We start from the raw sequence: 26,332 nt of genomic DNA on the forward strand, positions 1-26,332 counted from the left end.
GCTTTTTGTATTTACTCAGGTCATCTTTGTCTGATATTAAAATTTGTTTGATGATCTGTAACATTTAAGTGTGACAAAAAAGCAAAAACAAAAGAAATCTGTAAGGGGGTAAATACTTTTTCACAGCACTGTATGTACATATATTGCATTTGCATATGGCTCAGTTTGAATGGTGACATGAAAAGCAGCTTTGGACTTGTTTTATATGATTGAAGTTTTAGCTGAACTTAAGTTCATATCTTTGCATACTCTTAAAACATTCTCATGTCCACATTTTGCATTTTGCTGTGGAATAATTTGATGTTACAGCACCAATGGACAAACCTTGAGGAAGAGCTCCATCTTCAGGTAATATTTTGTAACTAGCAGGATTCACAATATTCACCCTCAGTTTAGTTTGAAGAGTATGTGTCTGGTTGGGGATCCAAGTTGCCAGATTTCATGAGTCCAAGAGTTGCCTTAGAAGTTTCAACAAAAGCATGATTTAATATTCAAACTGCTCAAGTGATTACATTTAGATAGCTGCTTGAGGCACAAAGAGGTAAAACACTCCAATGATTCAGAGAAACTTTGTGGTTTCTTCTCTCTTATTGCATGACTCATCTCACAACCCGCCTAAGGGTGTAATGGCACCCATAGGATGTTAGGATCTATTGAACTACATAAGTGTCTAAAAGGTAGTCCCATTTCAAGCAGCCGCAACTGATGGTTACACATGGAACAATCCAATAAATTAAAAGAGGCTAATGTAAGTCACTGGGGCAATTTTTCTGGATTATGACTTTTAATTGTAATACTTCACAATTATACATTATGTTGATAATACTTGTGTCCTTTTACTTAAGAAGGATTTTGAATGCAGGACTTTTTTTTTACTCTCTTCCCACATGTTGTTATAACCTATATGAATATTGCTACACCATGTGAAGAAAGTTGTCTGAAGCTGCAGCTGTTAAACTATGTCCTCCAGGCGTAGATAATGTGTATCATTGCAGCTCTGATTAGAGAAACAAAACAGCGCGCCGTTCCCTGCATCAACAAATGAGTGAAATTGAAGTGCAGCCAGCACCAGTTTCCTTTCCGGAGAAAATGATTCCCTCGGTTTACCGACGAATCGGTGGTCTGTGGTGAACCTGCGCCACTCAGAGCGGGAGAGCGTCTGACGCGCTCAGCCAATAGGAGAATTCAGAGGATTTAGGCTAGATGCGCCATTTTACTGCGTCCACAGCTATCCGGCAAGATGGTCTCTTTGCTTTGTCTCCCCTGACCGGAGTTGTTTCGGTATTCAGTTGCTATTCTTGCCTCCAAACCATCGAGAATCTGAAAACTGGACTGAACCGTTCGTCTGTAACAAAAAACACAACACATCTCTGTCAGTCAAGAAATGACGGCGGCGAAAAGCAGGTAGGGGCACAGTTAAATCGGTTTGTTTGGACAAGTATTTTTTTACATTGAATACTGTGCTGCTTTCGCTAGCGGCAAGCCGGGCCATGAGTACCCATTGCTAGTTAGCAAGCTAGGCTAGTCGAGTAGTGGCTACTAGCTGCGCAGCCGGCAATATTCAAGTTGGTACACATGCATATTCAAATGTACACATGCGTATTCCAAGATGTTTGTCAATGTGAATAAAACATGCGCTTCTGTGTAAGGATGCAATTGCTTGGTTTGTGTTGTAGCTAGTTAAATGTTGCAGTGCTACTTTGGGTGCTGCTAAAAAGTGCCAGGCTGCGGTTAGTGCGCTGGTTCGAGCCACGGTATCGTCGGAGGAAGGAAAGGCCTGTGCATGCATTTTTCGGTGCATGCCCATGCACTGGACCCTGCATGCACTGCCCAGATTGCAAGGTTGCCAGGGCAACGTGGAGCACTGAGAAGAAGTTGTTCAGCGTTAACGGCGGTAGCTAAATCAGCTAATGTTAGCAAGCCTCAACTTGGCTTCCCCGAGAGTCAGGAGTTCCTGTGTTGTCGAAACAGGGTAAGGCTGCGCTGAGGAGAAAGAGCTGCAAATGCAGAAGCGTGAGGTACTTGTTGGGCGAGTGGGCTCTGTATCTGTTTTTCGACTGACACATGATTATGGAATTTAATTCAGGCCTGGTTGCTGTTGGCAGGACTGAGTGAAGGCTGAGCACAGCTCATAGCGATCTAATCAGCACATTATGATGACGCAAAACGGCGAAATAAACAGCGATGCCTCTGTCTCAGAGTGATGTGCTGCAAATAAATGCACGTAAAACCATGTAGGTAACGCACTGTTTCGGCTCGATTGGCGTATAACAACACAAATCAAATGCAGTGATTTTTAATGTTTACCAACGATATGCTGTTCTCTCTATAGCCAGCATTGTCGTAGTCTTTCTTGAAGACTAAGGAAAAAACAAAACATCGACTGTTATCTTTGACATTGCTGGCAGCTGTCTGGAAAGAGCATGTCGATTCTGTCCCTTATTGGCATAAGTCTATATAATCATAGTTACTCATCATTTTGAACCCATTTTTATAAATGTACCAGATGTTTATAAAATATTTTCCTTTGTTGTGAAAAAAATCAAAATCGGTAGGTGATTTAAAATTATTGAATATCTGAGAATATGCTTAAGAAATGCCGAAGTTTGTGGTTTTCATCTTCCCTACTCTTGCTGCTTTCTTGTTTGTATCAGTACTTTGCTGTTTTTCAACAATATCTAAGTTATTGTCTCTTGTCCTTGGAGTTGAGGCTGGGTTTTTGTACCAGGGCAATAACCTTTTAAAATGGATCTTTAAAGTTCAGCTGCTTTTCAATTGAATGAAATACACAAACATAAACACTCATTATACAGAAATAGTGGAATTGTGGTATCAATTATTATTCGGTACATGCACAGTAAAAACACAGAATGGTTGTTTTTGGTCTTGTATGGTAAAAGTAAATGCTTGTAGCTGTGTCATTTTTACTGAATCCTATCCCTATTATTAAGGTACAACATCTTAATTTACCAGTATGTTCATCAAACAACTCTTCAAATGTCTCCTTAGGTAATATGAGTCTGGCTTCTTCTGAATCAAACCTAGACCAAATGGCAGAAAAAGCAGAGGAGGTAAGTATTCAACCTCTTGGGCAGTCTAATAACGTGCTTTTACCTTTGTCTATTGACAGTATGAGAAAAATAAACTAATCCCAAAAGGCATATATTTTACATTTTTTTTTAATATGGTTTGTTTTTAATTCCCATGGTATTAAAATAAATCCTCATCAGCCTGGAAGCTCAACAGAAAATATGAAGCCCTCTTCTTCTCGCAACAAGAGGTGAGGAGCAGTTTTCTGAAATATGGCAGTCATTGTTTTGTTTGCTGTTACGTGCTGTCGAAACAGTCCTCACACACACAGCTAAAATAAAACTTTGTACTAACAAATTTTAGGAAGCCCGCTACTGTAGCTAAGCACACTGGACAGAATGAATCCGACGCCTCAGCCGAGAGTGAAAATGAAGGTGCCACTTCTGACAATCCTTCAGACAGCAACACGGGCAGCGCATCTAAAGGTATGAACTATGGATGTACATGTTGGTCATGTCAAGACATTGTTGATGCTGAATAGGATGTTGATTTTGGGAAACAATTTTGCTATTTCTTTTTCTAGGCACTTTAGTTATGAGGCCAGCTGGGAATGAAAACAAAGGTGCCATGAAGCTCAGAGTGGATTTCAAACAGAAACATACAGGTAAGTTAATTTAATTATTCGGAAGCAATACATATCTTTGGTATGTTGATGTTCATAAGTGAACATGCATAGAATTTGAATGTAAATGAACTTTGTAGTTTAAGAAATCATTTAGTAAGGAAAAGTGAAAGGGAAAAAGTAACAAGTGACTGATTTCTTTTTTCTGTATAACAGATGACACCCTGCAGAAGAAGGTAAACTGCACAGCCTGTGGAAAACAAGTAAACCAGTTTCAGCGCAACTCTGTGTGTGAGCATCCTGCTCTCAAAGTACTTATTTGCAAGGTAGGAAAGTCCGATATTTCACACATTTCACACAAGTTCGAAGCCATTACCACGAAATTCCACCCTGACATTTTTCAGTCTCTCCATTCTTGATGTTTTGGTGATCACATTATTTCCTCTTCCTCTAGTCATGCTACAACTATTACACAAGTGATGACATCAGCAGAGACTCTGATGGAATGGATGAGCAGTGCAGGTACAAAGCTTTACACAAGACCAACAAAACGATATGGTTTATTTGTTATAATAACAAGAAGGTACGCAATAGAAGTAATTAGATATGAATTCTAACATTGTAGGCTTGACTGGGCATCTCATTAATACATTACATTGATTTGATCATGATGGTTCTTTAATGACATGGAACATGGAATGCCCCTTTGAGACTAACATTTAATGAAATACCTGAAAATTATTTCTGACCTTTTCTAATAATTTTTCATTTCTTAAAAATAAATTTAATCTTTTTATAGATTTTGGCTCAATTTTTATCCACGTGCCAATAATTTAGGAAACCTTAGTATAAGTGGTCCTAACTATTTAAGATTTCAAAGACCTTATGTATTTTATGCCCTAAAACTCTCCCTCCCCAGGTGGTGTGCTGAAGGAGGCAAACTCATCTGCTGTGACTACTGCAACAATGCCTTCTGCAAAAAATGCATTCTGCGCAACCTGGGCAGGAAGGAGCTGTCAGTCATTACTGATGAGAACTCAAAGTGGCACTGCTATGTCTGCAGGTCTGAGCCCCTCCAGGATCTGGTCTCCAAATGCCACCGTATCATGGAAAAACAAGAACGTGTCCAACTCAAGCAACGGAAAGCAGATAAAACGGATAAAACGGATAAAACAGAGGAACGTGAGAGCAAGAGACACAAGAACAAAGCAGTCAAAGAGCACAAAGCAGTTATTAATGGAAAAGAACACGTCGAAGGCTCAGGGACCATGACGTTTTCCTACAGAAAACTCCAGGTACCCAAAGAACTCATAAAGAAAGCTAAAAAGCTTGTTGAAACTACAACTGGCCTCAACAATACATTCATCCAGTTCATACAGCAGGAATCTGAGGAGCAAGGAGATAAATCTATCAGGTGTCGGCATTTGAAAGCCTTCAAGGCTGTGCTTACCGATTTGAAGAAAGCCCACAGTGCTTTGGAGGAGGCTTTGGAACCTGAGTTCAAAAACATGGAGTTGCAGAACGGTAATGAAGCGCAACATAATGTCAAAAAGACCATTAGTGTTGTGGCTCCAGTAGAAAATGACCACATGGATACTGTGGCGGATGCAGGTGATGAGGCTGAAGCAGCTGAAGAGCCGCACGAGGAGCAAGAGCAGCAGCCTAATGAGCAGGATGTAGACAATGATCAAGTTTCAAATGAGACTGAAATGAAAGACAACCAAACAGAAATTGAGGTAACCAAAAAGACCATTAAATCTGAGGTCTGTGACGATGGGCTAGTGTCAGCTGGTGAAATGTCCTTAGATCATGACATCATGTCTGTGCCACCTTCAGTTCCTGAAGAGCTTTTTCAGATGGTGGAGAGTCTCGCGGATTCCACCATGCTATCACAGTCTGAAACGGATTTGGTCACAGACACTGATGCAAAGTCAAATGGAAACTCAACAGACTCTCAACGTCCCCAGCCCAAGGTGAAGAACCTCATAGTCAAACTGACTCCCGTACCAGTCGTGACGACATGTGGGTCAAGGTCCTCCAGGTCCAAAAACAGAGAAAATGATGGAGAGATGCAGAAAAAGTGCAAAGAAGAATGTGAGGAGACGGATGTTGCTGCTGATACAGTAGATGGGGCAGATAGCCCACCACCCAGCCGTCGCTCTAGTAGAGTGAAAACCACCCCTTTGAGGAAGCAGGCTGAAAATAAGGGCAAGGAAGAGTCCTCCGAGTCAGAGTCAGAGGAAGATAGTAAGGCCAAGGCCAAATCCACCAAGAAATCCAGTAACACTAAAAAAGAGGTTGAGAAGCAGACCAAGACTTCAGGGAAAAAGACAGAGGACTCTGACTCAGACGAAGTCCCTCACATACTGCTAGAGAAAGCTGCAGAGGGCCACAGCACAGATGAGGAGCAGGGAGGCACCAGTGCTAAAAAGCGTTTATTCAAAGTAAACAACACGTCCACGCAGGATACAGACAAAGCATCCAAACGTAAAAGGAAGTCTGAAAGCTCTGGTTCAGATGCAGAGAACAAAAGTAAAAAGACTTCCAAGAAGAAAAAACAAAAAGGCTCTGACTCCTCAAACTCTGACTCTGACCAGGAGATGAAGAGTAAAGCAGGCCCGGCGAAGAGGAGATCTAGCCGCGTGAAGAAACAAGGTGAAGCAAAAGAGGAAGACAAAACCTCACCTGAAAGGAAGGCGGCCGAGCGGAAAAGGTCTTATGAAAAGAAGCGCAAGGGAAGCAGCCCCAAAGCTGCCTCCAAGCTGCAGTCATCGTCCTCCAGTGAGGAAGAGGAAGAGCAACAGGCTGATGGTGGCTCCGGTGATGACAGCGATGAGCAAAAGATCAAACCCATCGTGGAGGATAACGTGGTGGGAGGGGGTGGACCTTTCCGTCAGTCCTCAGGTAATTTAGTCTAGAAGAGCAGAGTGGTTAGGGGCGCTCAAGCTCAGAGAACCTGACCTTTAATTTCATATGATATAGGAAAAGGCTGATATATTGGGGTTATGCTTATTTACGCTTATTTGTTTTCTTGCTGAGAGTTCATAGAGAATTGTACCAGTGTCTTGTCTGTACTACAAATATGTAGGCTAGCAGCCGGTTGACTTAGCTTAGCATAAAATGTTGAACTGTTCCTTTGATGACTTGCGTGCTCTTCTAATAGTGATAAGTGTGTTATTCTGTTGTGCAGGAGACGAAGTAGATGACAAAGAAGTCTCTCGTGAAGATGATGACGATGACGATCCTGAAAACAGGTACTTAATTAACAACACACTGCCATTATTCCCCTCAATTGGGGGGGCAATGACAGTCAATCAGGAGTTCTTCATCTGTATCATTCATTGTCAACAAGGAAGCATCTCTTTTACTGTGTGCTGGTTTTTTACAGAAAATGTAAGGATTTGATTTGTCACAGGTAGAGCTTTTTAACCTAATATATTAGCTGTGCCCTGGTGGCAATACTTGATTCACCAAGCACAGAGCAGCTGCTCAGTCTGGTCGTCACTGAAGAATGTTGTGTTTTCATTACATACTGTACTTCAAAACACGTCCTGAGAGCAGCATTTCTCTCTGGTTTCTCCCAGGGCATCTGTATTTTTCCTTGATAGTGCCCATAGCCATGTCATAGTATCATGATATTTCTGTAGGCTGTCTGTGTTTCCATCAGTTAGCCATTCACAAGCCCCAAAGAATAATTGATGATATGTTTCTATAAATTACAGTAGAAAATTGCTTTGTATAGAAAGCAAAGCACTATCTTGGTGTCTCTAAGTAAATATTACATTTTCAATTATAGTTATAGAAAGGATATAACTCATTTGTTAGCAAGTTGAAAGGAATTATTTGTGTTTAAGTTCAAGATTAGACACTCACATTTTAAATGTTTCCACTGACCACTTATCTTTTCCCATCATTTAACAAATTTTGTACAGGCAGCTTTGTGGCCTTTTATTTTTGACTAATGTGAACCCCTCTCGTGTTTGATCTGTGTCTTTGTTGTTTCTTTTCTTCGGAAGGATTGCAAAGAAAATGCTTCTGGCCCAAATAAAATCCAACTATTCTTCAGGAGCAGAGAGCTCCTCTGATAATGAAGGAGCAGATAAGGACAAAAAGTCCTCCAAAGTTAAAAAAGAGGATGATGAGGATGAAGAAGAAGAAGAGCAGCAAGGTAGCAAAAATTTGCTAAATATATCCAGTTCTTTTCAAATAACCCTCTTTTATTGCGTATCATCTCCAACAATTTGTTGTTGTTTGTCTCTCTCCTTTTAAGATGACGAAGATTCAGAAGATTCAGGTTCTGATGTCGAAGTGAAGAAGCGTGGACGACGTCACAAACTGCTTCGTCATAAACTCTCACTGAGTGAGGGTGAATCAGGAGAGGAGAAAACTTCCAGTAAAGAAAAGAAGAGCAAGGGGGGCAAGAAGAAGTCGGGGCGGCAAGGTTCATTTTGAATTTTTTATTTTTTTATTTGCTCTCTGTGTCATGTCTAAAAATATGGGTTAAAGTATTCCAAGGTTTGTGAGACTAGCAAATGACTTTTGTTTCTCTGTCTGTTATTTGTCGGTCTGTCAGTGGACAGTGATGACTCTGCAGACTCCGACTTTGAGAAGTCAGAGTCCAGTGCAGAGTCGGGGATAAGCGAGGAGGTTAGTGAATCGGATGACGACGGGAAGCGCAGAAAGACGAGGTGAGAAGAGAGAACTCCGTCCAATAATTTTTGGTTATTTATTTCACTGCCACTCGATCTAGACTGATCTCCTGCCAGAGCTTTGACAGATTCTGCTTTGTTTCTAGATCTTCGAAGAAGAAGGATGAGGAGAAACAGAGAAGTTACAAGCAGAAGAAGAAGAGACGCAGGATCAAAGTTCAGGATTCCTCTTCCAGCAATGAGAAGGTGTTTAAAATGCAGTACACTTGGTAGCAGTCTCGAGCTGTCCCAAAGTGTCCTTTTTTTCATGACAGGCTTTGCCAGGTGGAGAAGATGGACCCAAATAGTGTTTACTAGTCAAGTCATGCATGACACATAAAATTTTATTTGAACTTACCCCTGGAGTGTGTTGTGAAGATTATTGAGGGCACAAATTAATCATAGGCTTGGTTGGCCACTGATCATAGGAAGTGAGTTTTTCTTCCTAAGGGCTGAAGATCAGAGGGCTGAATTTAATGTTCATTTCCGCAGAGTGGAGAGGAAGATGATGAGGACCAAGATGGAGAAGGACGCAAAGGACGCAAAAAGATCCGCAAAATCCTGAAGGACGACAAGCTGCGGACGGAGACGAGAGATGCTCTGAAAGAGGAGGAGGAGAGGAGGAAACGTATAGCTGAGAGAGAGGCACTCAGGGAGAAACTACGAGAGGTAAAAATGAGAAGTCCTGCTGTTCTTCTGAAGCACAGCCTGTAGGTTAAAAGCTACGAACTGTTAAATTCACTAGTGTTGAGTAATCTGTCAAACCTACATGCAAGCTAAAAATGTTGAAAACCCCTTTTAGTACTGTGATACAATTTCAGGAATTTCACCCAGGAAAGTAGTTCTTAGAGGAGGTAATGTGTAGAACTGTATTGTGTCGATTAGAGCTGCAACAATTCATTTATTGACTGAAAATCGATCTAATTATGATAACGAATTAATTGCACGAAAAGCCTTTTTTCAGGCAAAAATGTCAATCGATGGTTTCAGTTTCTCAGATGGGAGGATTTGCTGTTTATTTCTTCTTATGTTACAGTAAACTAAATATTTTTGCAATTTTTTGTTAAAAAAAACAAGCATTTTGATTTGATTGTAAAAATATTGATTATTTTTTATTTATTTTCCCCCCACTATTTTACTAAGTTATTAATTGAAAAATAACTGGACAAATAATCAGCAATGAAAGAAATCACTAGTTGCAGCCCTAGCATATGTGGAAAAGACATGTCTGCTGTAGAAGTATGTGAGAAACGGCGTAGGATCCAATCTACTCAATTTAAAGTCCGGAATTTATTCATCAAAGTGTGAGAAACAGCTGGAGTGGCTTAAGTCTGTGTGATTAGTCCATTGTCTGAAACCTATAGTCAGTATAAACTTGATGAGATTGTAAAATAACAACATAATTAACTGTTAAATTTTCTACTGAAATATCTCATTTTTTTTAGAGGAGCATGTCGGTAACTTTGGGTCACAACATATAAGGTCATGTGTTTGCCAGTAGGGAGACTGAAGAGCATCAATTGTATCTGTATGTTTTAAAATAGCCAACAGCAATTAGTCTCATTAGCTTTCCTCGCCTTAAATCCAGATATAAACGCATCTGGACAGACAGATGAGCACACACGACAAAACTGAATGCACCTCTGGTCAGTATCACCAACATGTTAAGTAGTTACAAATCATTTCCATTAAAAAAAGTTATCTGTTTTAGCCAAAGACCATGAAGAATAAAGCCAATTAATATCAAAAATAGAACTTATTCACTAATTAAACTATAATGAAATGTTGACATGTAAAAAAAGGTGGGGCGCCCCGGTGGCTCAACTGGTAGAGCGCATATGACTTAGGCTCACTCTTTACCGCAGTGGCTATGTGTTCAAGTCCGACCCATGGCCCTTTGCTGCATGTCATCCCCTCTCTCTCCCCCCAACTTCCTGTCACTCTCTCACTGTCCCTATATGAATAAAGGCAAAAAAAGAAAAAAACATGTATCCTGAGGATATGAAAAGAACTATCAGACTTTCAGGTAATAGTTGATTGACCCTACTTTCATAACAAATCTTACAACCTTTCTTGTGATTCCCCTCTCCCTGCCTCTGACCTTTTTTTCAGGTGATTGTGGTGAAGGAGTCTTCCCAGGTGACGTGTCCCATCACCACCAAGCTGGTGCTGGATGAGGACGAAGAGACCAAGGAGCCGCTGGTGCAGGTACACAGGAACCTTGTCACGAAGCTCAAACCTCACCAGGTTGACGGTAAGGACAAAATGAATTCAGTCCCTAGAAACATATGTGTTGAACAGTAAATTAGCCAACACAAGCCTGCGTGTGTAACAGTGGGATGTTCTGGTCTAATCTAAGCCACTCTGCATTTGTATTTTGTTCCAGGGGTACAGTTCATGTGGGACTGCTGCTGTGAATCTATGAAAAAGGTTGAGAAGTCTGCTGGCTCCGGCTGTATCCTCGCTCACTGTATGGGCCTGGGAAAAACTCTGCAGGTAAGGAAGAAAGAGCAACATGCTCCTCTAGGTGAAAATTACACTAAAGGTGTTTTCACACCTGCCCCTTTTAGTCCGGTTAAACCAAACCCTGGTTTGTTTTCCCCTTGGTACAATTCCTTTGGGCAGGTGTGGAAACAGTAATCCCACTCGGGTGAGGGCCAAAACAATCACACGAGACCCTTTCAAGGAGGTGGTCTTGATCCAGTCCGAACTCTGGAGCAGTTTGTTTTTGGTGTGAAAGAGTTCTGAACTTGATCTGAACCCACTAGCGCAGGGGAACTCACAAGTTTGAGCTAGACGGTTCCCGCAACCTTCTTCCTGTTTTTACTTTCCTGCTCCAGCCAGACAATCTGATCAATAAGCGGAGTGAACGCTCTCACATGGTTTGTAATGGTGCATTTTGGTTCACTTGATTGTTTTCTCTGTGTGAAAGCAAACTGAACCAAGGGGAAAATGCTACAAGTCAACTCATCAACTGAATCGGACCAGGGCAAACAAACTTTAGGTGTGAAAAAGCCCTAAAGCTGCACAATATGAAACAAGGAAGGAAACTTTCCATCTTAAACAGTTCAATATGTATCTAGATACATGGTAAACAAACCCTGATGAATGAATCAGTATCTGAATAGCTGTGTTAACTGAAGTTCTCTTTTTGTCCTATAGGTGGTGACCTTCCTTCATACTTTGCTGCTTTGTGAGAAGCTCGACTTCACTACAGCACTGGTGGTTTGTCCCCTGAACACTGTTCTCAATTGGCTCAATGAATTTGAGAAGTGGCAAGCAGGAATGAAGGATGATGAGAGTTTAGAGGTGAAGAATGGCTTTTTGTAAAATTTCAGGTTCTTCCTATTTGACAGTGGTGTGGTATTTGTTTTTTGTTTTTTATGTGTGTGTATGTGTATGTGCGTGTGCATTTGTTTTCTGATTCATGACCTTTTTATCTTTTCAAAGATGTCTACACAACATATTGATATTTGCTGTGTTTAACAGGTGACTGAGCTGGCTACAGTAAAAAGGCCACAAGAGCGAGCATATGCCCTCCAGCGATGGCAAGAGATGGGCGGCATTATGATCATCGGCTATGAGATGTATCGAAACCTGACGCAGGGCAGGAACATCAAGAGCAAGAAACTCAAAGAGACCTTTCAAAAGACACTGGTAGATCCAGGTATGGTGCTGCGTAATGCTGCTATGTGTTAGAACTGCATGTTAAAGTATGTAGGAGCTCTAATGAGACGGTGAAAAAAAAAATGTATCTGATATATTCAGTTCTGATTTGATTTGACTTTTTCACCTTTGTTATAAGCTGGCCTAATGAATGTCTGTTGACTTGATTGATTTTTAAACGTGTTTCCAGCTGTTCTCTCTCTTGTCCTCAAGCTTCTCTTTTTCCTCGTTCACTTACACCAGGTCCAGACATGGTGATCTGTGATGAAGGCCACATCCTGAAGAATGAGGCATCTGCGGTGTCCAAAGCAATGAACAGTATCAGGACGAGGAGGAGGATTGTTCTGACTGGAACGCCTCTACAAAACAACCTTGTTGAATGTGAGACTGCCTTGGTCGCAATCCTTATTAAAAAAAGACAGACAAATAGTGTGGTTTTCTTTAAATGATTTTATGTATCTAAAACTTGTAATCTCTGTCTCCTTACCAGACCACTGCATGGTGAACTTTATCAAGGAAAACCTACTTGGATCAATTAAGGAGTTCAGGAACCGCTTCATTAACCCCATCCAGAATGGTCAGTGTGCCGACTCCACACTACATGATGTCCGGATCATGAAGAAGAGGGCTCACATCCTCTATGAGATGCTGGCCGGCTGTGTCCAGGTAAGAAAAAAACTGTCTGACACAATTGCCTCAGGTTCTCTTTGACCGCCTCTTCTTTGTCTCCTAATGCAACTCATTTATTTCTTCTTCCCACAGAGGAAGGATTACACAGCCCTCACCAAGTTCCTGCCTCCAAAACATGAATATGTGTTGTCAATAAGAGTGACGCCAATCCAGTGCAAACTCTACAGATACTATCTGGAGCACTTCACAGGTGAGAACCATGCTCTATTATGTTTTTCTTTTTGTTTGTTTTTGATGCACAGCAGCAAAGGGTGTTGAGAGAGACAGTGCCATGTGATTGCTTGGTCCAAACTATTCTGGTCTTTTTGGGTGTTTGGAGCAGCACAGCCTCTAGGGGCTGCTAGTAGGGCTTTTACAGAATCAGGTCTGATTGCCCAGACAGGGGTTTAGCCTAGTCTTAGACTAAAACAAAATTCAATTGAAAATTCCACTGGAAAACATGCGTAGGCTAGGACGAGGCTAAATCCTACTGCAGGAGTCTTGTTTCTCTTAAAATTGCTCTCTTGACTGGATGTCAGAGACGGTTTTTAGATAAATGGAAAGCCTTTCTGGTCTCTCACTTTTTCATACTGTATTGTTAAGTCGTTTAGTGGACTTTTCTCTCTGAATGTGGCCCTGTGTGTGTGTGTGTGTGTGTGTGTGTGTGTGTGTGTGTGTGTGTGTGTGTGTGTGAGAGAGAGAGTGGCAGCTGGCAGAGTGCCGCAGGCAGGGTTTAAGCCCAGTTTCCCACGTCTCCCTAATGAAGAGCTCTGGGAGAGAGGGAACAGAGGGTGGGGGGTAAAAGGGGGGGTGGGGGCATAAAGGAAAGGGAAAGAAATTGAGGCAGGCGGGGCCAGAGGTTTTACACCAAAAGCGAAAACAAAGAACAGGAGAGCCGGTATGTAAGAAGAGGAGTGGGGGGGCACATTGGTGGTATGTGCTGTGGCTCATTAGGCTGGGTTGTCCACAGGGCACAGTGCTGATGTTGTGACTCTGGCTCTGGATCTCCACAGTGGTGTGTTTGGACCTGAGACCACCAGTCAGTCTACAGGGTGGGAATGGCCTCAAATGTTCCCTCCTTTTGCCGCTACTTATGTTAAACCCACCATAACTTCTGACCCCCCAGGGTCAGTGCAGACCAACTTGCAGAGCAGGTACAATGTTATCATTTCAGCAGCTGCCCCTTTACTCCAATCTGTCCATAGTCAGGTGGTTAGGGGTAGAGAGTTTTGTTGCAATACGTTTTCCACTCTCGTCAGTATGTATGAAGAGATTGAGGGCATGCTGTCAAGTACATAATGCAAACACACATCCATCTTCCTCCTCACACTCTTTCCCTTGTGTGCAGGTGTGGGGAATGCTTTGGAGGGGGGCCGGGGCCGTGCGGGGACCAAACTCTTCCAGGATTTCCAGATGCTCAGCAGAATCTGGACCCATCCCTGGTGCCTTCAGCTGGACTACATCAGTAAAGAAAACAGGGTAGGGCTGTGGAAGACGAGACTAAACCACACTAAACACTAACTCAAAAACTGGGAATACATTAGCACAAATCACACACACTGTGGGGAAACAATAGAAACACAGTGCTGACAGGTCATGCACTAGGGGAGAACAACAGACACATTGCCACTGCGGCAGAATTTTTCCCTTATGCATCATTTCTGCTATCCACAATCCAGCTCTCAGTGTTTGCTTGACCTATATCACCACACAGTGGAGCCTCACACAAGTGCACTCTCTTGCAGGGTTTCTTTGACGAGGACAGTATGGACGAGTTCATTGCCTCAGAAACAGAAGAATCTTCGATGAGCATGACCTCCGAGGATGAGAAGACGAAAAAGTAAAATCATATTCACTTCCTTTTTTTTTTTTTTTTTTTTTTACATTTAAGTGGAGGTGACCTCATTTAACTGCCCCTCTCTATTTCATCTGTTACTCTCGCTGACCTCGTCTCTTCCACTGTTCCTCTTCTCTAATAGGAAAAAGAAGCAAGGGAAGGGAAAAAAGAAGGGATCTGATGACTCGGACAGTGATGATGTGGAGGTCATCAAGGAGTGGAACACCAGCTCTCGGGGCAGAAACGGAGAGGGCAGAAACAGAGCAGAACCTGTCGAGGAACGTAAGTCTGGTGTATTCACTACATATTAAGGACCAGAGTTGTACGTATGCAACCTTCCTTTGTAAAACATGTGATGCCATTCACCACTTATTTCCATGTATCAGGGATAGTAGCTTCACAGAAGCCAGCCTTGATGATGCAAGCTCAACGTTTTTTTCCTAGATTTCCTGAAAAATATCCACTTAGAATTGATTGAGCTGGAAGCCAGAAATTTAGGACATATTATGGACTTCAGGGACTAGTTTTAAATTACAACAATAAGCAACATAATGTTTTAAATTTTGAACTATACTAATTTTGTAGTATTTAGGTTTGTGGTTCTGAGTGGTAAAAGGTGATCCGGTTGGCTGAAAAGCATTGATTACACCCCTAACCCAAGTAAATGCCCTTTGAGTTGGCTTTGCCTCACTTTAGAGGTCACTATATTACAAATGTCATTGTATTATTACATTTATAATGTTGGGAAAAATTACAAAGCTGGTGTCATATTAAAATGCATGAATAGATTAGTTCAAAAGTAAACACAAAAAGACGGCAAGCTTTAGGAACTTGATAGAGCAGATAAACATATGGAAAACAGAATAAATATTTAATGACATTCCTGCTTTAGTAACAACATCTGCACACACTGCAGCTGGAGTCTAGCAGAAAAAAACAGTGAAGCTCAGTATTGATGAAACCTGATGTCATTGTTACAGCTTGTTCTGAGACTTCACTTGACCGCATGCAGACTAATCTGTAACTTTATGCATCAGAACCAGCTCGGCCCTCTGGCTCAGCACCTGGGAGTCCTAGTGCTGACTGGCACAAGGAGTTTGTCACTGAGGCTGACGCTGAGATCCTGGAGCACTCTGGAAAGATGGTGCTCCTCTTTGAGATCCTGCGCATGGCGGAGGAAGTGGACGAAAAAGTGTATGTTTGTTTGTATTTTTTTTCTGCTATACTGTTGGTTCTCAGTGTGACTGGAAAGTGTTTGGCTTAATCACTGGGTGACATGTAGCTCTAGTAAAGTGATACTGGTGTAACTTGTGTCCTCAGGTTGGTGTTCAGTCAGTCTCTCATCTCTCTGGACCTAATTGAGGATTTCCTTGAACTGGCATGCAGAGCTAAAGATGAGGAAAAAATCTCTCCATACAAAGGTCTGTTTTTAGTGCAGTCTGACGTTTTTATTCAAGAAATTTTCATTGTACTCAGTTAACGTGTCTGTCATGTTATCCTACTTTCCTGAATGATCTTACATTTGTCTATGATCAGCTTCCCTCTGCCTGTTATGATTTGAAATGCTGCGCTTGGTTTCATGATGTGCTAAAATCACCAAGCAATGTTTAATATTATAAGCCAGCTGTTGATTTATGCTGCTCGAGGAGCCCAGCTGTCCGTCCTGAGGTTCAGTTTTGTGGTTTTTACACTGTAGTCTGTCATGTTAACTTAGCTTTGGAGAAGGCTGAAGTATTTTCATATGGAGATGCATGTTTCACACTCATAAGACAGCCCACATGCAACATGTATTCTTGTAATCGCTGGTTTGCTTATTATCCTTAAACACACACAGACACACACATACACAGCGCCGCTGGTGTAAGGTCATGTTCCTAATTAAACTTCAGCAGCTGTTTTTACTTTCATTTTGAAAATGATTAGACCTTGACTTTTTATTCCACAAAAAATGTTTGCTCAAGGGTTTGTAATTTGTAATGAAAAGATCACAGTGCTGTAATTGGAAACATACTGAAATGTTGGTTATGAAGACTGGTAGGGGGGTCGGCCATCTTGAAGGCTAAACACGGCTGGCCTCTAACCAACACAGGCATCTATCTGCTGTCTGCTAATACCCAAACTAAGTCCTTTTGACAAGGAAAAGGCCTAGTTGACGATGACATGTGTGTGTTTTTGAAGGCTTTATGGAGCATAGATGTTGAGTAGTCAAAATAAATTTCGTAACTGTAATGTTTCTGTGAAGGTGAAGGCAAGTGGTTCAGGAACATTGACTACTATCGCTTGGATGGCTCCACTAACGCCACTACCAGAAAGAAGTGGGCTGAAGAGTTTAATGACACCAGTAACACAAGGTAATGTGCCTTATTATATTAAACGGCTCAGAACGATAATAAGATCAAACATCCCAGACCTTTGAAACTATAAAAACAATACTTAAATTTAAAGTACATCTTAAAGCAAAATGCTGAACAGCTGAACTCTCCGTTTGTCTTACTCTCTTATACTTTCCCAGAGGTCGTTTGTTCCTCATCTCAACACGAGCTGGCTCTCTCGGCATCAACCTGGTGGCAGCCAACAGGGTCATCATCTTCGATGCATCCTGGAACCCCTCCTACGACGTCCAGAGTATCTTCAGAGTGTACCGCTTTGGCCAGCTTAAGACTGTCTACGTCTACAGGTTCCTTGCCCAGGTGAGTTTGACAGGCTCTCTTGTTTATATCTATGAATGTGTGTGACAGGCTACTACTCCGATATTTAAAACACATCATCTGTGATCAGCCAAACTCCATTTCTTTTGCTTGAGAATTACAGTTCTTGATTTTGACACATTGTGCATTTAAGAATATCCATATCTAGAAACAGTTCAATTGACAGTAATTCACCTAAGTTTAAATCCTACACAGCTTCTATAGAAACAAGTATGTCATATGCTATCAGCAAAAAAGTGAGGAAACAAACAACATTTATAATAACGAGCAATGACACATAATTAACATGTTTTGGCAGTGGTCGGGAGTTTGGATTGGTAACCAATAAAACTGATAAATTTACAAATTGGAATCTCTGAAACACCCACTGGTGCATTTGTGCTGAATCTCAATACCTCTAAGTGTGCATACAGAGGGCACTTGCTGCTTAGTAAATAACCTTATTTTGGCTCACAGCTTATTTCATTCTCTTCTTTCAGGGTACAATGGAGGAGAAGATTTATGAGCGGCAGGTAACCAAACAGTCGTTGTCATACCGAGTGGTGGACCAGCAGCAGATTGAGAGGCATTTTACAATGAACGAACTGGCCGAGCTCTACACCTTTGAGCCGGACTTGCTGGATGATCCCTCAGAGAAGAAAAGCAAGAAAGCCACACCCATGCTCCCTAAGGTGAACATGCATATGTGTATGCTATTTAGCTGTTCAGACTGTTTTAAAATTATGTTTTGATACTGGACTAGGCATCTTTTTAGGAATTAAATTTAGGATAAATCAGACGTGTAATTGGTCTTTGACGAACCACTGACTGAGATTTCATGGTTTTCTTTAGACTAATCCCCAAAGGAAATGCTCAAAAGCAAGCTGAAACCTATTAACAGTAGTAAAATAGTCTTTTATCCTTCAACAAACATGGCACAGAATGCCATTTTAAATGCCAAGCTTGTTTTTCCAAACTTGCACCAAGTAGTGTGTTCTTTCTTTTGAAGTTTAGCACTTGAGTGATAAACTGTTATTTAGACCCAATGCCAGCTTGTATCCTGCTTGGCCTTTCTGGGATCTTTCTGTTTCTTCTCGTTTCCTTTCATAATCCTGCACTCGCCTCTTCTATCCTTAATGCAGGTGCTGTGTCACTATTTGGGCCCCCTGGGGTTTTATAAGAACACACATCCCTTACATGGGCCATCCAACCCCGCACAGCTGCACAGATTTGTCTGTTTACTGCTATTTACTAAATAGTCTTCTTATTGCAACATTGCCGCTGCCCTGCTATAAACCTGCACTCCTCTTTTTTTTTTCTGTTTTCATTCATTCCTTGCTGTATTTTACTTCTCTGGTGATCTTTGAATTACTCCCATCCTTTCCTACTCCTTCCCTTTTGCCGGTCTTGGGGTTTATCCACATCATCTTAAGTGGTTTTCCCTCCTTGTTTTGGTTTGACCTGGGTTACTCTGTAAACAGAATGGATAAAAAACACTGTATATCCAACCCAGTTGCTCTTTCACTGGACAGTCGAGGGGCCTTTCCGTGCACCTTGATGAAAAATCTGTTTCCCATTTACACTGTCAAAAGATCTTTATCGCTATTCCCTTCATGAGCATTAACAGGTAGGAGCACTGCGTGAATCCACTCAGCCACCAGCTGATATCATCGCTCTCACCTTCTATATTCCTCTTAAGCTCAAGTAGCCGACTTAGAGCTCAGCGGTGCACAGTTGGAGATTTGAAGAGGAAAGATGTGTTCATTGAGCCGCGGCCTGTTAGATGTGTATGATCTTTAATGAGCCCAGTGACATTTATGTGACACAGTATTAAAGACGGAGAGGCTGACAAGCTCTTTAACAAGCCGACCTGTTTTGGCCAGGGGGTTAACTATGATGTGGCAGCAGGACTGCAGTATTACGGAAGGAATTTGCCGTCTGGAATGATGTGAAGATGAGTCAGACACCCTCCATCACTTTCAGCCAACAACGCTCTGCACAGAAGGAGAGAATGATTCGAACAACAGTAGAAAGAGTTTTGTACTTCTTCTCCTTAGCTCTTCACACTGGGAAGTGTTGTTTTCTCAGCCAGAGAGGGCATATTGCTTTAAAACTTGGGGCGCATGCCACAGAGGCAGTGGTTGATATTTGTGTTTCTTGTGTAGAAGGGAAAACTCAATACAGAATTGTGTTCTCTGTAATCACTCAGTTTCTCCTGTTAAGCCTCTTTTTATGTCCTCTACTTGCTTATATCCCACCGCTGTCATTACTGCACCTCCCTCATCTCCTATCCTGCCTTCATTTCCACTCCCCCTCAGCCTTTTTCGCTCTTATGTCCCCACTCTCTTCCCACGTCCACCATTACCCCACCCCTGCTTCTCCCAGCCATCCTCACAACCATCTGTTGCCCTGACTCGCCACTCTGCCTCTGAATGTTCAAAGCGAGCTCAGTAAAGTTGTTTTTCTTTTTCTCCCTCTGGCTTCCACTGCGTGATGAAGGGTCATTATTTAAACCCCTTCTTTTAAAGATGTCTCTCCGCTCTTCAGAGAAACTAATTGGAGACAAAGGAAGCAGGCGCACTTCCCCCTAATGACAAAGAAGGTCCTCGCAACCCAGACATGAGATTTTGACATCCCACCCACCCTTACCTATTTCCTGTTCATCATACTTGTATCTTCCATCTGCCATGTGGCCACTAGCACAAAGGGCAGTGTGCATGGTTAGTTTGTGGACAATTTTTATACAACTCTCTGCAGTGTTCTCTGCAAATGTTGCTGCATTGAACACTGTCGGTCAGGCTGTGGGCATACCTCACCTCACTATGTGTGCTCTCAGCAGGTGACGGCTGCTGTGGTCATTAGGCACTGTCAGGTACACTGAAAGGCTGCGGCAACACAGCATAGACAGGAGCAGACTGGAGCAATAAGCCACACCATGTTTGTCTCATTAGGGGTAGGAAGTCACTATGACCTTAAAGGAAAATTCCCCCTTGAACACTCTTAAAGCATTATATATCATCAGTCAGTGATGATCAGTGGAGTCTAGGACTTATTTTGTGAGTGGTGTGGTGTTCCCACTCTCAAACTACCTGGATACGTGGTTTCTCACACACTTCCCAGAATGCTCTTCGTCGGCTACAAGAAACATGCCTGAGCTTGTTGCATTGCAGGTGGAGAGAGCTATAATGACAGTAACAGCAAGTCTCCGCATTGGTGCGGTTGAGAAAATACGAGAGCCATGGGCCTCGTTTGCTGTGCTCAGTCTGTGGGGACTACGGTCTGTGGAGATATTGGTGACTCTTGTATGATCTATCTCTGTATGGTTGTTGAACAACAACACAGAATAAGATAATTCTAGAGATGTTTGTTTTTTACACAGTGTTGTAGTACATGACGTACAGCAGTCTAGTGTAATCGCCTAAAATATTGCTAGAACATATTGAGAGATGTTATTTGGTTGATTGAACAGCTTCTGAAACCCCTTTCTTCCACACCTTTCTGACATCAGACTTGAGGGAGCTATGTCTTTCTGAACATCTGACCATTTTTGTAACTTAAAAAAAAACAACAATCTGGCATTCACACCCACTTCACGCCATAACTTATCAGGCTTTTTTCTTTACACAATATTTAGGTCACTTTTTTTATATGACAACCCCTCTCTCGTTCTCTCTCTATCATCTTTGATGACAGGCTTTTCACCCTGTGGGGAACAGCCCTTTACATCCAATTTGAACTGAGCAACACTTCTCACTCCCACACTCCCAACTACTACAGCTAGTGCACATCCTGCTTCTCACTTGAGCGGAGACGTATACAGTGACGTAATGATGTGGCTCTCTAGCTGGGAAAAGCAAACCTGTTCTTAGAAGGTTTGCAAGTTGAACGAACTCTGAACTGGCACCAACATCATCCCAGAACTAGCACAAGGATTGCGTTGGTGGAAAGGGGGTAATTGACTCATCACGAATCCTTCCTGACCTGGCCTTCTAGCTCCAGTTGGCTGGGCCTTATAGTGAGCTTTAGTAAAAACACACACCCCTACCATTGCTAGCTGAGGCTTGTTTTTATAGGAATGTGGTATGTTTATTGTCTTTGTTTAGCCCTTTGTGACATGCATGATTTTGTTTCTTTGCTAGCTGACTGACAGCTAGATAAACCCTCTAACTTGTATGCAGGCCCTGAAGGGTGTAAAGACAACGTGGTCCTGAGGGCAGGGGTGATCTCCTGATATAAAGCACTGCGCCCATAGTTTCTACAGAGGAACTGTTTTAGAGTACACCAGTAGGGTTTTGTGTATCATTTGTGTGCAGGTGGGGGAGAGAGAGTTTTTACAGGCTATGTTTAGATATTACAAATATCTCAACCACTCTCATTTCTCCTGTCTTGGCCCCTCTGTTGCTATGGTTAACGCACCTGTGCATCAAAAACAGTTTCTGGCAGACAGTCACTTTGAATACTTAGAAAAAGTCCTGAACAACTCGAGAAAGCAGTTGTTATAGTTGGACAACTGAGAATCTCTGTCACTTTCCCACTTTAAGGCTTGTTTTTCTCCATTATTGTCTCGTGTTCTCTCCCTCTGTTTCACTCTTTCATGTTGCAGTCCAATCGAACGTTTATTTTTCCACTATATCTTTCCAACCTTACTACCTTTCATCTCCGCACATTTAATGCCTCTTGTGTGGTGTTTTTCTCTGTTTAGTAGAGGTTTATTGTTATGGCAGTGACAGAAATAAAATGAAACGGTGACTGTAGAGGCAAAGTAAAGGCATTCTTAACTCAGTAAGTGGCCGTTTAGGTGTGGGACATGGGGTTAACATGGTTGAGAATGTTCTCAGCTCGAGAAAGTATCTGATAACACGGCCAAAAATCCTGCCTGCATACAACCCACACCTATTAATGCAGGCGGGTGTTTAATTGCATCAGACCTTTTACAGTTAAGCGTCACCTAAAGTCCATTGGTAAAGTACGTGTGGGTGCCTGTGCCAAGTTGTAAAGTCTACATGAGGCCCACTTATGTCGACTCCCAAGTTTTCATCTTTGTGATGTGAGAGCTGCCGAGTTTGAAAACTGCTTTACATCATTTATGGACTGCTGGCAGGGTAGCCATTTTCATAATATATACATGTACAAGGGTTTGGCTTAAGAAGGGCATAAATTGTTCTCTCAGAAAAGGGCTTCATACAGTGGTACATGTCATGCATGTTCGATGCCTTGTTTGATTAGTATACCAATTCTAACACTAAGTTTTTTTCTGACCCGATGCTAAATAAAAGGCACTTTTTACACAAACGTGCAGTTGAGAATCAAGACGGCTATCACCAGGCCCTCGCTGGGGCCGAATCTGTTCAGATCATTCAGTCTTCAGCTTTTCCTCAGACATTGCTTGCCACCTCCATGATTATATCTGAAAACAAACATGCACACTGTGATGCCAAATACCAAAATTCCTTTCTAGATTTCATGCTTTAGAAATACTCATCCTGCTCCCATATTTCTTCTCAGACAGGGAAAAAAATCCAAATCGAGTTGAGTAGGGTAATTTACTTCTTTCTCTCTGTGAGCATCTGCCCACCCAGAGTAAAGCGATAGGCTTTTCCATGGAGCTCCATAAGGATGACAATAGCCCAGGTCAGGTTACCTACAATCATTAGTGCTGGCTCGGGACGCACAAACACACTGAGCGCAGCAGGATGGGAGATGGACCGGACCACCCCAGAGCCATTACTGATGGGGATTACTTAGGTATCCCGGAATACACAGTGGGAGAGTCTGCACTGTCATTTGACCTGCAACTCCACTGACCCGTTACCCGGTCGACAGTCAGAAGCTCTCCTCTTTCATGCTGTTGAATAAAACCTGCACACACTTTGTACATGCTCAACAAGTTGCACCTTTTTCCATACATAGCTTAAACTTTAGTAGTTAAAAGTAATAAAGTACAGCATTAACCAAAAATCAAATCAAATTCACAACTCTTGTCCTTTAACAAGGCTATGACTTTTACACAGCAAACGGGCAAGAAGCTGCCAGCTCTTCTGTGGATTTGGGCCTGTTGGCTGTAGTTGTAGTTGACTTAAAAATAATTCAGTTCAAGCTGCCTTACTTAAGAATCAACGGCAAGCTGTGCAAAGTATTGCAGGAGTTGACTTGTCCCTTTTTAAAACAATGGAAATTCCTGATTCCGTGATGCAAAAGACTTTTGTTTGTTTGTTTTTTGCGGCATAGTGAGAAGTACCTGCCATCATTCTCCTCCTTCAGATAGGACAACAGACCAGTTGCAAAGCAGTGGTGGGAATTTGTAGATCATTATTATTTTTTTTATTTATTACATTATTATTATTTTATGAGGAACTTTGACTGAAAAATCAGCTTGCCCAGATGGAAGTCTGAGTGGCCACTGGATAATCCTTATTGTCAGGACTGAGTCAGATTTGGACTTTGTCATGCTATGCATGTTGTGTCTATATACCAGTGCCAACAGAAGTGCCTGTGCTGGCATCTACTGTGGCCTTTATTTGACCTTGTGCTCACCTACTTTGGCAGAACAAACCACGATGGATGCCTTTTATCCAAGTCAGGCCAACAGGCTCTCCTGTGCTTTTATGTCCTAATTAGAGAGCAAAGGACCAGCTGAATCGCTGGCTGTGCCTCTGCTCCAAAATGTCTGGTCGTTCAGGGGTGGCCTGGTTTTGTCGTGATTGAGTGTGGTGGCTGGGAAACATAAACATGTGTCAGTGAGGAGCACAATCAGATCCAGAGCCCAAGTTTTGGAGGTTGATAGGTATGTTGGTGAGAAGCTCTTTGGCATTTACCTGTTTCAGCCACCTTTTCTGTCACTCTGGAGTTGCAGGAACCTAAATATAGGTTCTTATGTAGTTTTCTTCTTGTTGCCCACTTCGACCCCTTTGAGGGATCCAGTTTCACTCCGTCTGGCCTGGTGTTAGTTTTCCGTCATTCAGTACAGGTTTGCAATCACTGCTTAATTTCATAGTGTGCTGTTTGTTTTGTATTTTGTCCTCCTTAATACCAATGACTTCTATGATTAATTTTGTTTGCAACTTCACACTCGCTGACACACTTAAAAATGAAAAGGAGAAAAGCATGGGAGTAGTGCAGTGCCCCTCTATGAATTGGTCCATGTGGAGGTTAATGATGCAACTTCTATATGACGTTTGTTTCCAGATTACAAAGTTCCAGTTTAATGTAAAGCTAAGTTGAGACAAAGAAAAGCAAACGTGCTGCAGAGAGAGTAATTTAAACCATGTTTGTGTGAGTGGAGCCTGGCCCAGCTCTCTTAATTTTACTCAGGTATTGTTTTCAATAACAATGTAGTCATAGAAACTTGAGTCCAAAAAAAAAAAAAAATTATTTATTTATTTTGTTTTTTTACATGTCATTTTAATCCTCTAACACGCAAATCCATGTTTTTCTCTTTTTCTTAAATCAATGTGTTAGGTTGGATTCAATTTGGGGAAGTTTGTTTAACCTCTCGGAAGTTTGTTTGACCTCTCGAACGTCTGAGGGGTAAGATGATTTGGAAAAAAAACTTCCAACAGAGCGAGAGATCTAAATAAAATTTGATTAAAAGATTCTGTGTGCTGTTTGCGGCTCTCAGAACATTTTATTAAGAAACACATTGTTTTAATTCAGAGAAAAAACCTACCTCTGTTCAACCCTCCGTGTTCTTGCTGCATTCTTTGTTGTTTTTTTTTGTTTGTTTTTTTCTTGTAATTAATAGCTGTTGATAAAAGCAATCTGATTCCAATCTGAATATGCCAAAAAGAAAGAATTTGTGCTGCTAGTCTGAATAAATGTATAGTAACCTTCACGACTCAGGAGGCCAGCGAGGCCTTGCTCAGCTTCCCCAGAGCCAACGCCCAACGCTGCAGTGATGACTTATAACCCACTGTGACCCTTTCCATCTTTTTGTCATCTTCCCTGCTGTAGGATCCCGTCCTGGCTGAGATGCTGCAGAACAATAAGGACCAGATTGCATGTTACCATGAACACGACTCCCTGCTGGACCACAAGGAGGAGGAGGCCCTGAGCGAGGAGGATCGCAAGGCTGCCTGGGCTGAATATGAAGCAGAGAAAAAGGTAGGCGATGAGAAAAACACATATACAGACAGAGATGCACAGTGGCATATATACCAATTCCAAAGTCAAAGACACACACACACACACACACACACACACACACACACACACACACACACACACACACACACACAGCCGTTGTGTCCATCATTCTCCAAGTCATTGACATCAAAGTGCAAGGTGAGCTAAGCGAGGCCCGAGTTTTGTTTGTCAGGATGTGTGATGTCCTCCCAGCCCCCACCCCTTACTTCAGTGATTGTCATTTTGGCCCATCATCAGGCTAGTGATCCGCAGTACAAATCACTGCGGCTGTCCAAGCAGTGTCGGGGCTACTTCTGTAAGTACATGGGTCCACAGAGGGTTAGGGACTCCTTCTGTCTGTGCTACACTCTTTACTTTTCTCTCTTTTCCTCCCCCACTGTCCCCTCCTCATCCCTCTCCTTTCTTGTGGGACAAATCAATGGGCAATTAGTGGGGTTTATTTGGAGAAGTTGGGGGGGGGGGGCTTGATGTAAGAGAGAGCAGGAGCAGGTCTCTTCTCCCCCCTGTGTAATCCTAGATTCTAATTCACTCTAATGATTATTTGTCCAACACACACTCCCTCCTCTGCCCTCTGTGTGCCTTAAGCGGCTTTTCCCTCCAAGCTCCTCTTCTTTTCAAGAGAACAGAGGGTTCCCAGTCGCAGGAAAAACAGTGGCGCTGAGGTCGAATGTGAGGATTTCAATTGCGTTCGCATCACTGCAATCTGTCATACACTAAAGATGCAGAAGTAGTCACTTTCAGCCATGATAGGCTGTTCAGTATCACGCTGTATACTCTGAGATTTGTAGGAGAAACAACTGGAACGTAACCTGGCCTCTGCTAATGTCTTCACAACTTATGGGTTGGCCGATGGTGGCCAGGGAAGGCTAAGTGTATGAATATCAGATTTGCAACTCAGGAAATGGGAAAAACTGTAAGAACATGATCAGGTGCCCAAAACTAAACTGAACCCAGGAGCACTCTGCCTCACTGGGATGACTTCAGCTTGGTT

At 42.2% G+C, this 26,332-nt stretch overlaps 1 protein-coding gene across 1 annotated transcript in view; it reads left to right on the top strand.

The window, feature by feature from the left end:
* Window positions 1-819: 819 nt before the first annotated feature.
* Window positions 820-26,332, top strand: part of atrx (ATRX chromatin remodeler) — a 30,492-nt gene continuing 4,979 nt past the window's right edge. The window contains exons 1-30 of the mRNA XM_056382467.1: window positions 820-1,404; window positions 3,010-3,071; window positions 3,231-3,280; window positions 3,394-3,515; window positions 3,614-3,694; window positions 3,869-3,978; window positions 4,107-4,174; window positions 4,572-6,556; window positions 6,843-6,906; window positions 7,669-7,820; window positions 7,923-8,093; window positions 8,226-8,340; window positions 8,448-8,547; window positions 8,833-9,009; window positions 10,453-10,594; window positions 10,727-10,836; window positions 11,503-11,649; window positions 11,830-12,007; window positions 12,250-12,387; window positions 12,497-12,672; window positions 12,769-12,886; window positions 14,024-14,154; window positions 14,421-14,515; window positions 14,655-14,794; window positions 15,550-15,706; window positions 15,833-15,933; window positions 16,755-16,863; window positions 17,025-17,202; window positions 17,700-17,891; window positions 25,150-25,299. Of these exons, the coding sequence (XP_056238442.1) occupies window positions 3,015-3,071; window positions 3,231-3,280; window positions 3,394-3,515; window positions 3,614-3,694; window positions 3,869-3,978; window positions 4,107-4,174; window positions 4,572-6,556; window positions 6,843-6,906; window positions 7,669-7,820; window positions 7,923-8,093; window positions 8,226-8,340; window positions 8,448-8,547; window positions 8,833-9,009; window positions 10,453-10,594; window positions 10,727-10,836; window positions 11,503-11,649; window positions 11,830-12,007; window positions 12,250-12,387; window positions 12,497-12,672; window positions 12,769-12,886; window positions 14,024-14,154; window positions 14,421-14,515; window positions 14,655-14,794; window positions 15,550-15,706; window positions 15,833-15,933; window positions 16,755-16,863; window positions 17,025-17,202; window positions 17,700-17,891; window positions 25,150-25,299 (5,514 nt within the window). The 5' untranslated portion in view covers window positions 820-1,404; window positions 3,010-3,014. The remainder of the gene's footprint in view (window positions 1,405-3,009; window positions 3,072-3,230; window positions 3,281-3,393; window positions 3,516-3,613; window positions 3,695-3,868; window positions 3,979-4,106; window positions 4,175-4,571; window positions 6,557-6,842; window positions 6,907-7,668; window positions 7,821-7,922; window positions 8,094-8,225; window positions 8,341-8,447; window positions 8,548-8,832; window positions 9,010-10,452; window positions 10,595-10,726; window positions 10,837-11,502; window positions 11,650-11,829; window positions 12,008-12,249; window positions 12,388-12,496; window positions 12,673-12,768; window positions 12,887-14,023; window positions 14,155-14,420; window positions 14,516-14,654; window positions 14,795-15,549; window positions 15,707-15,832; window positions 15,934-16,754; window positions 16,864-17,024; window positions 17,203-17,699; window positions 17,892-25,149; window positions 25,300-26,332) is intronic.

The sequence above is a fragment of the Seriola aureovittata genome, chromosome 8 (assembly GCF_021018895.1).
Source record: "Seriola aureovittata isolate HTS-2021-v1 ecotype China chromosome 8, ASM2101889v1, whole genome shotgun sequence".
NCBI lineage: Eukaryota > Metazoa > Chordata > Actinopteri > Carangiformes > Carangidae > Seriola > Seriola aureovittata.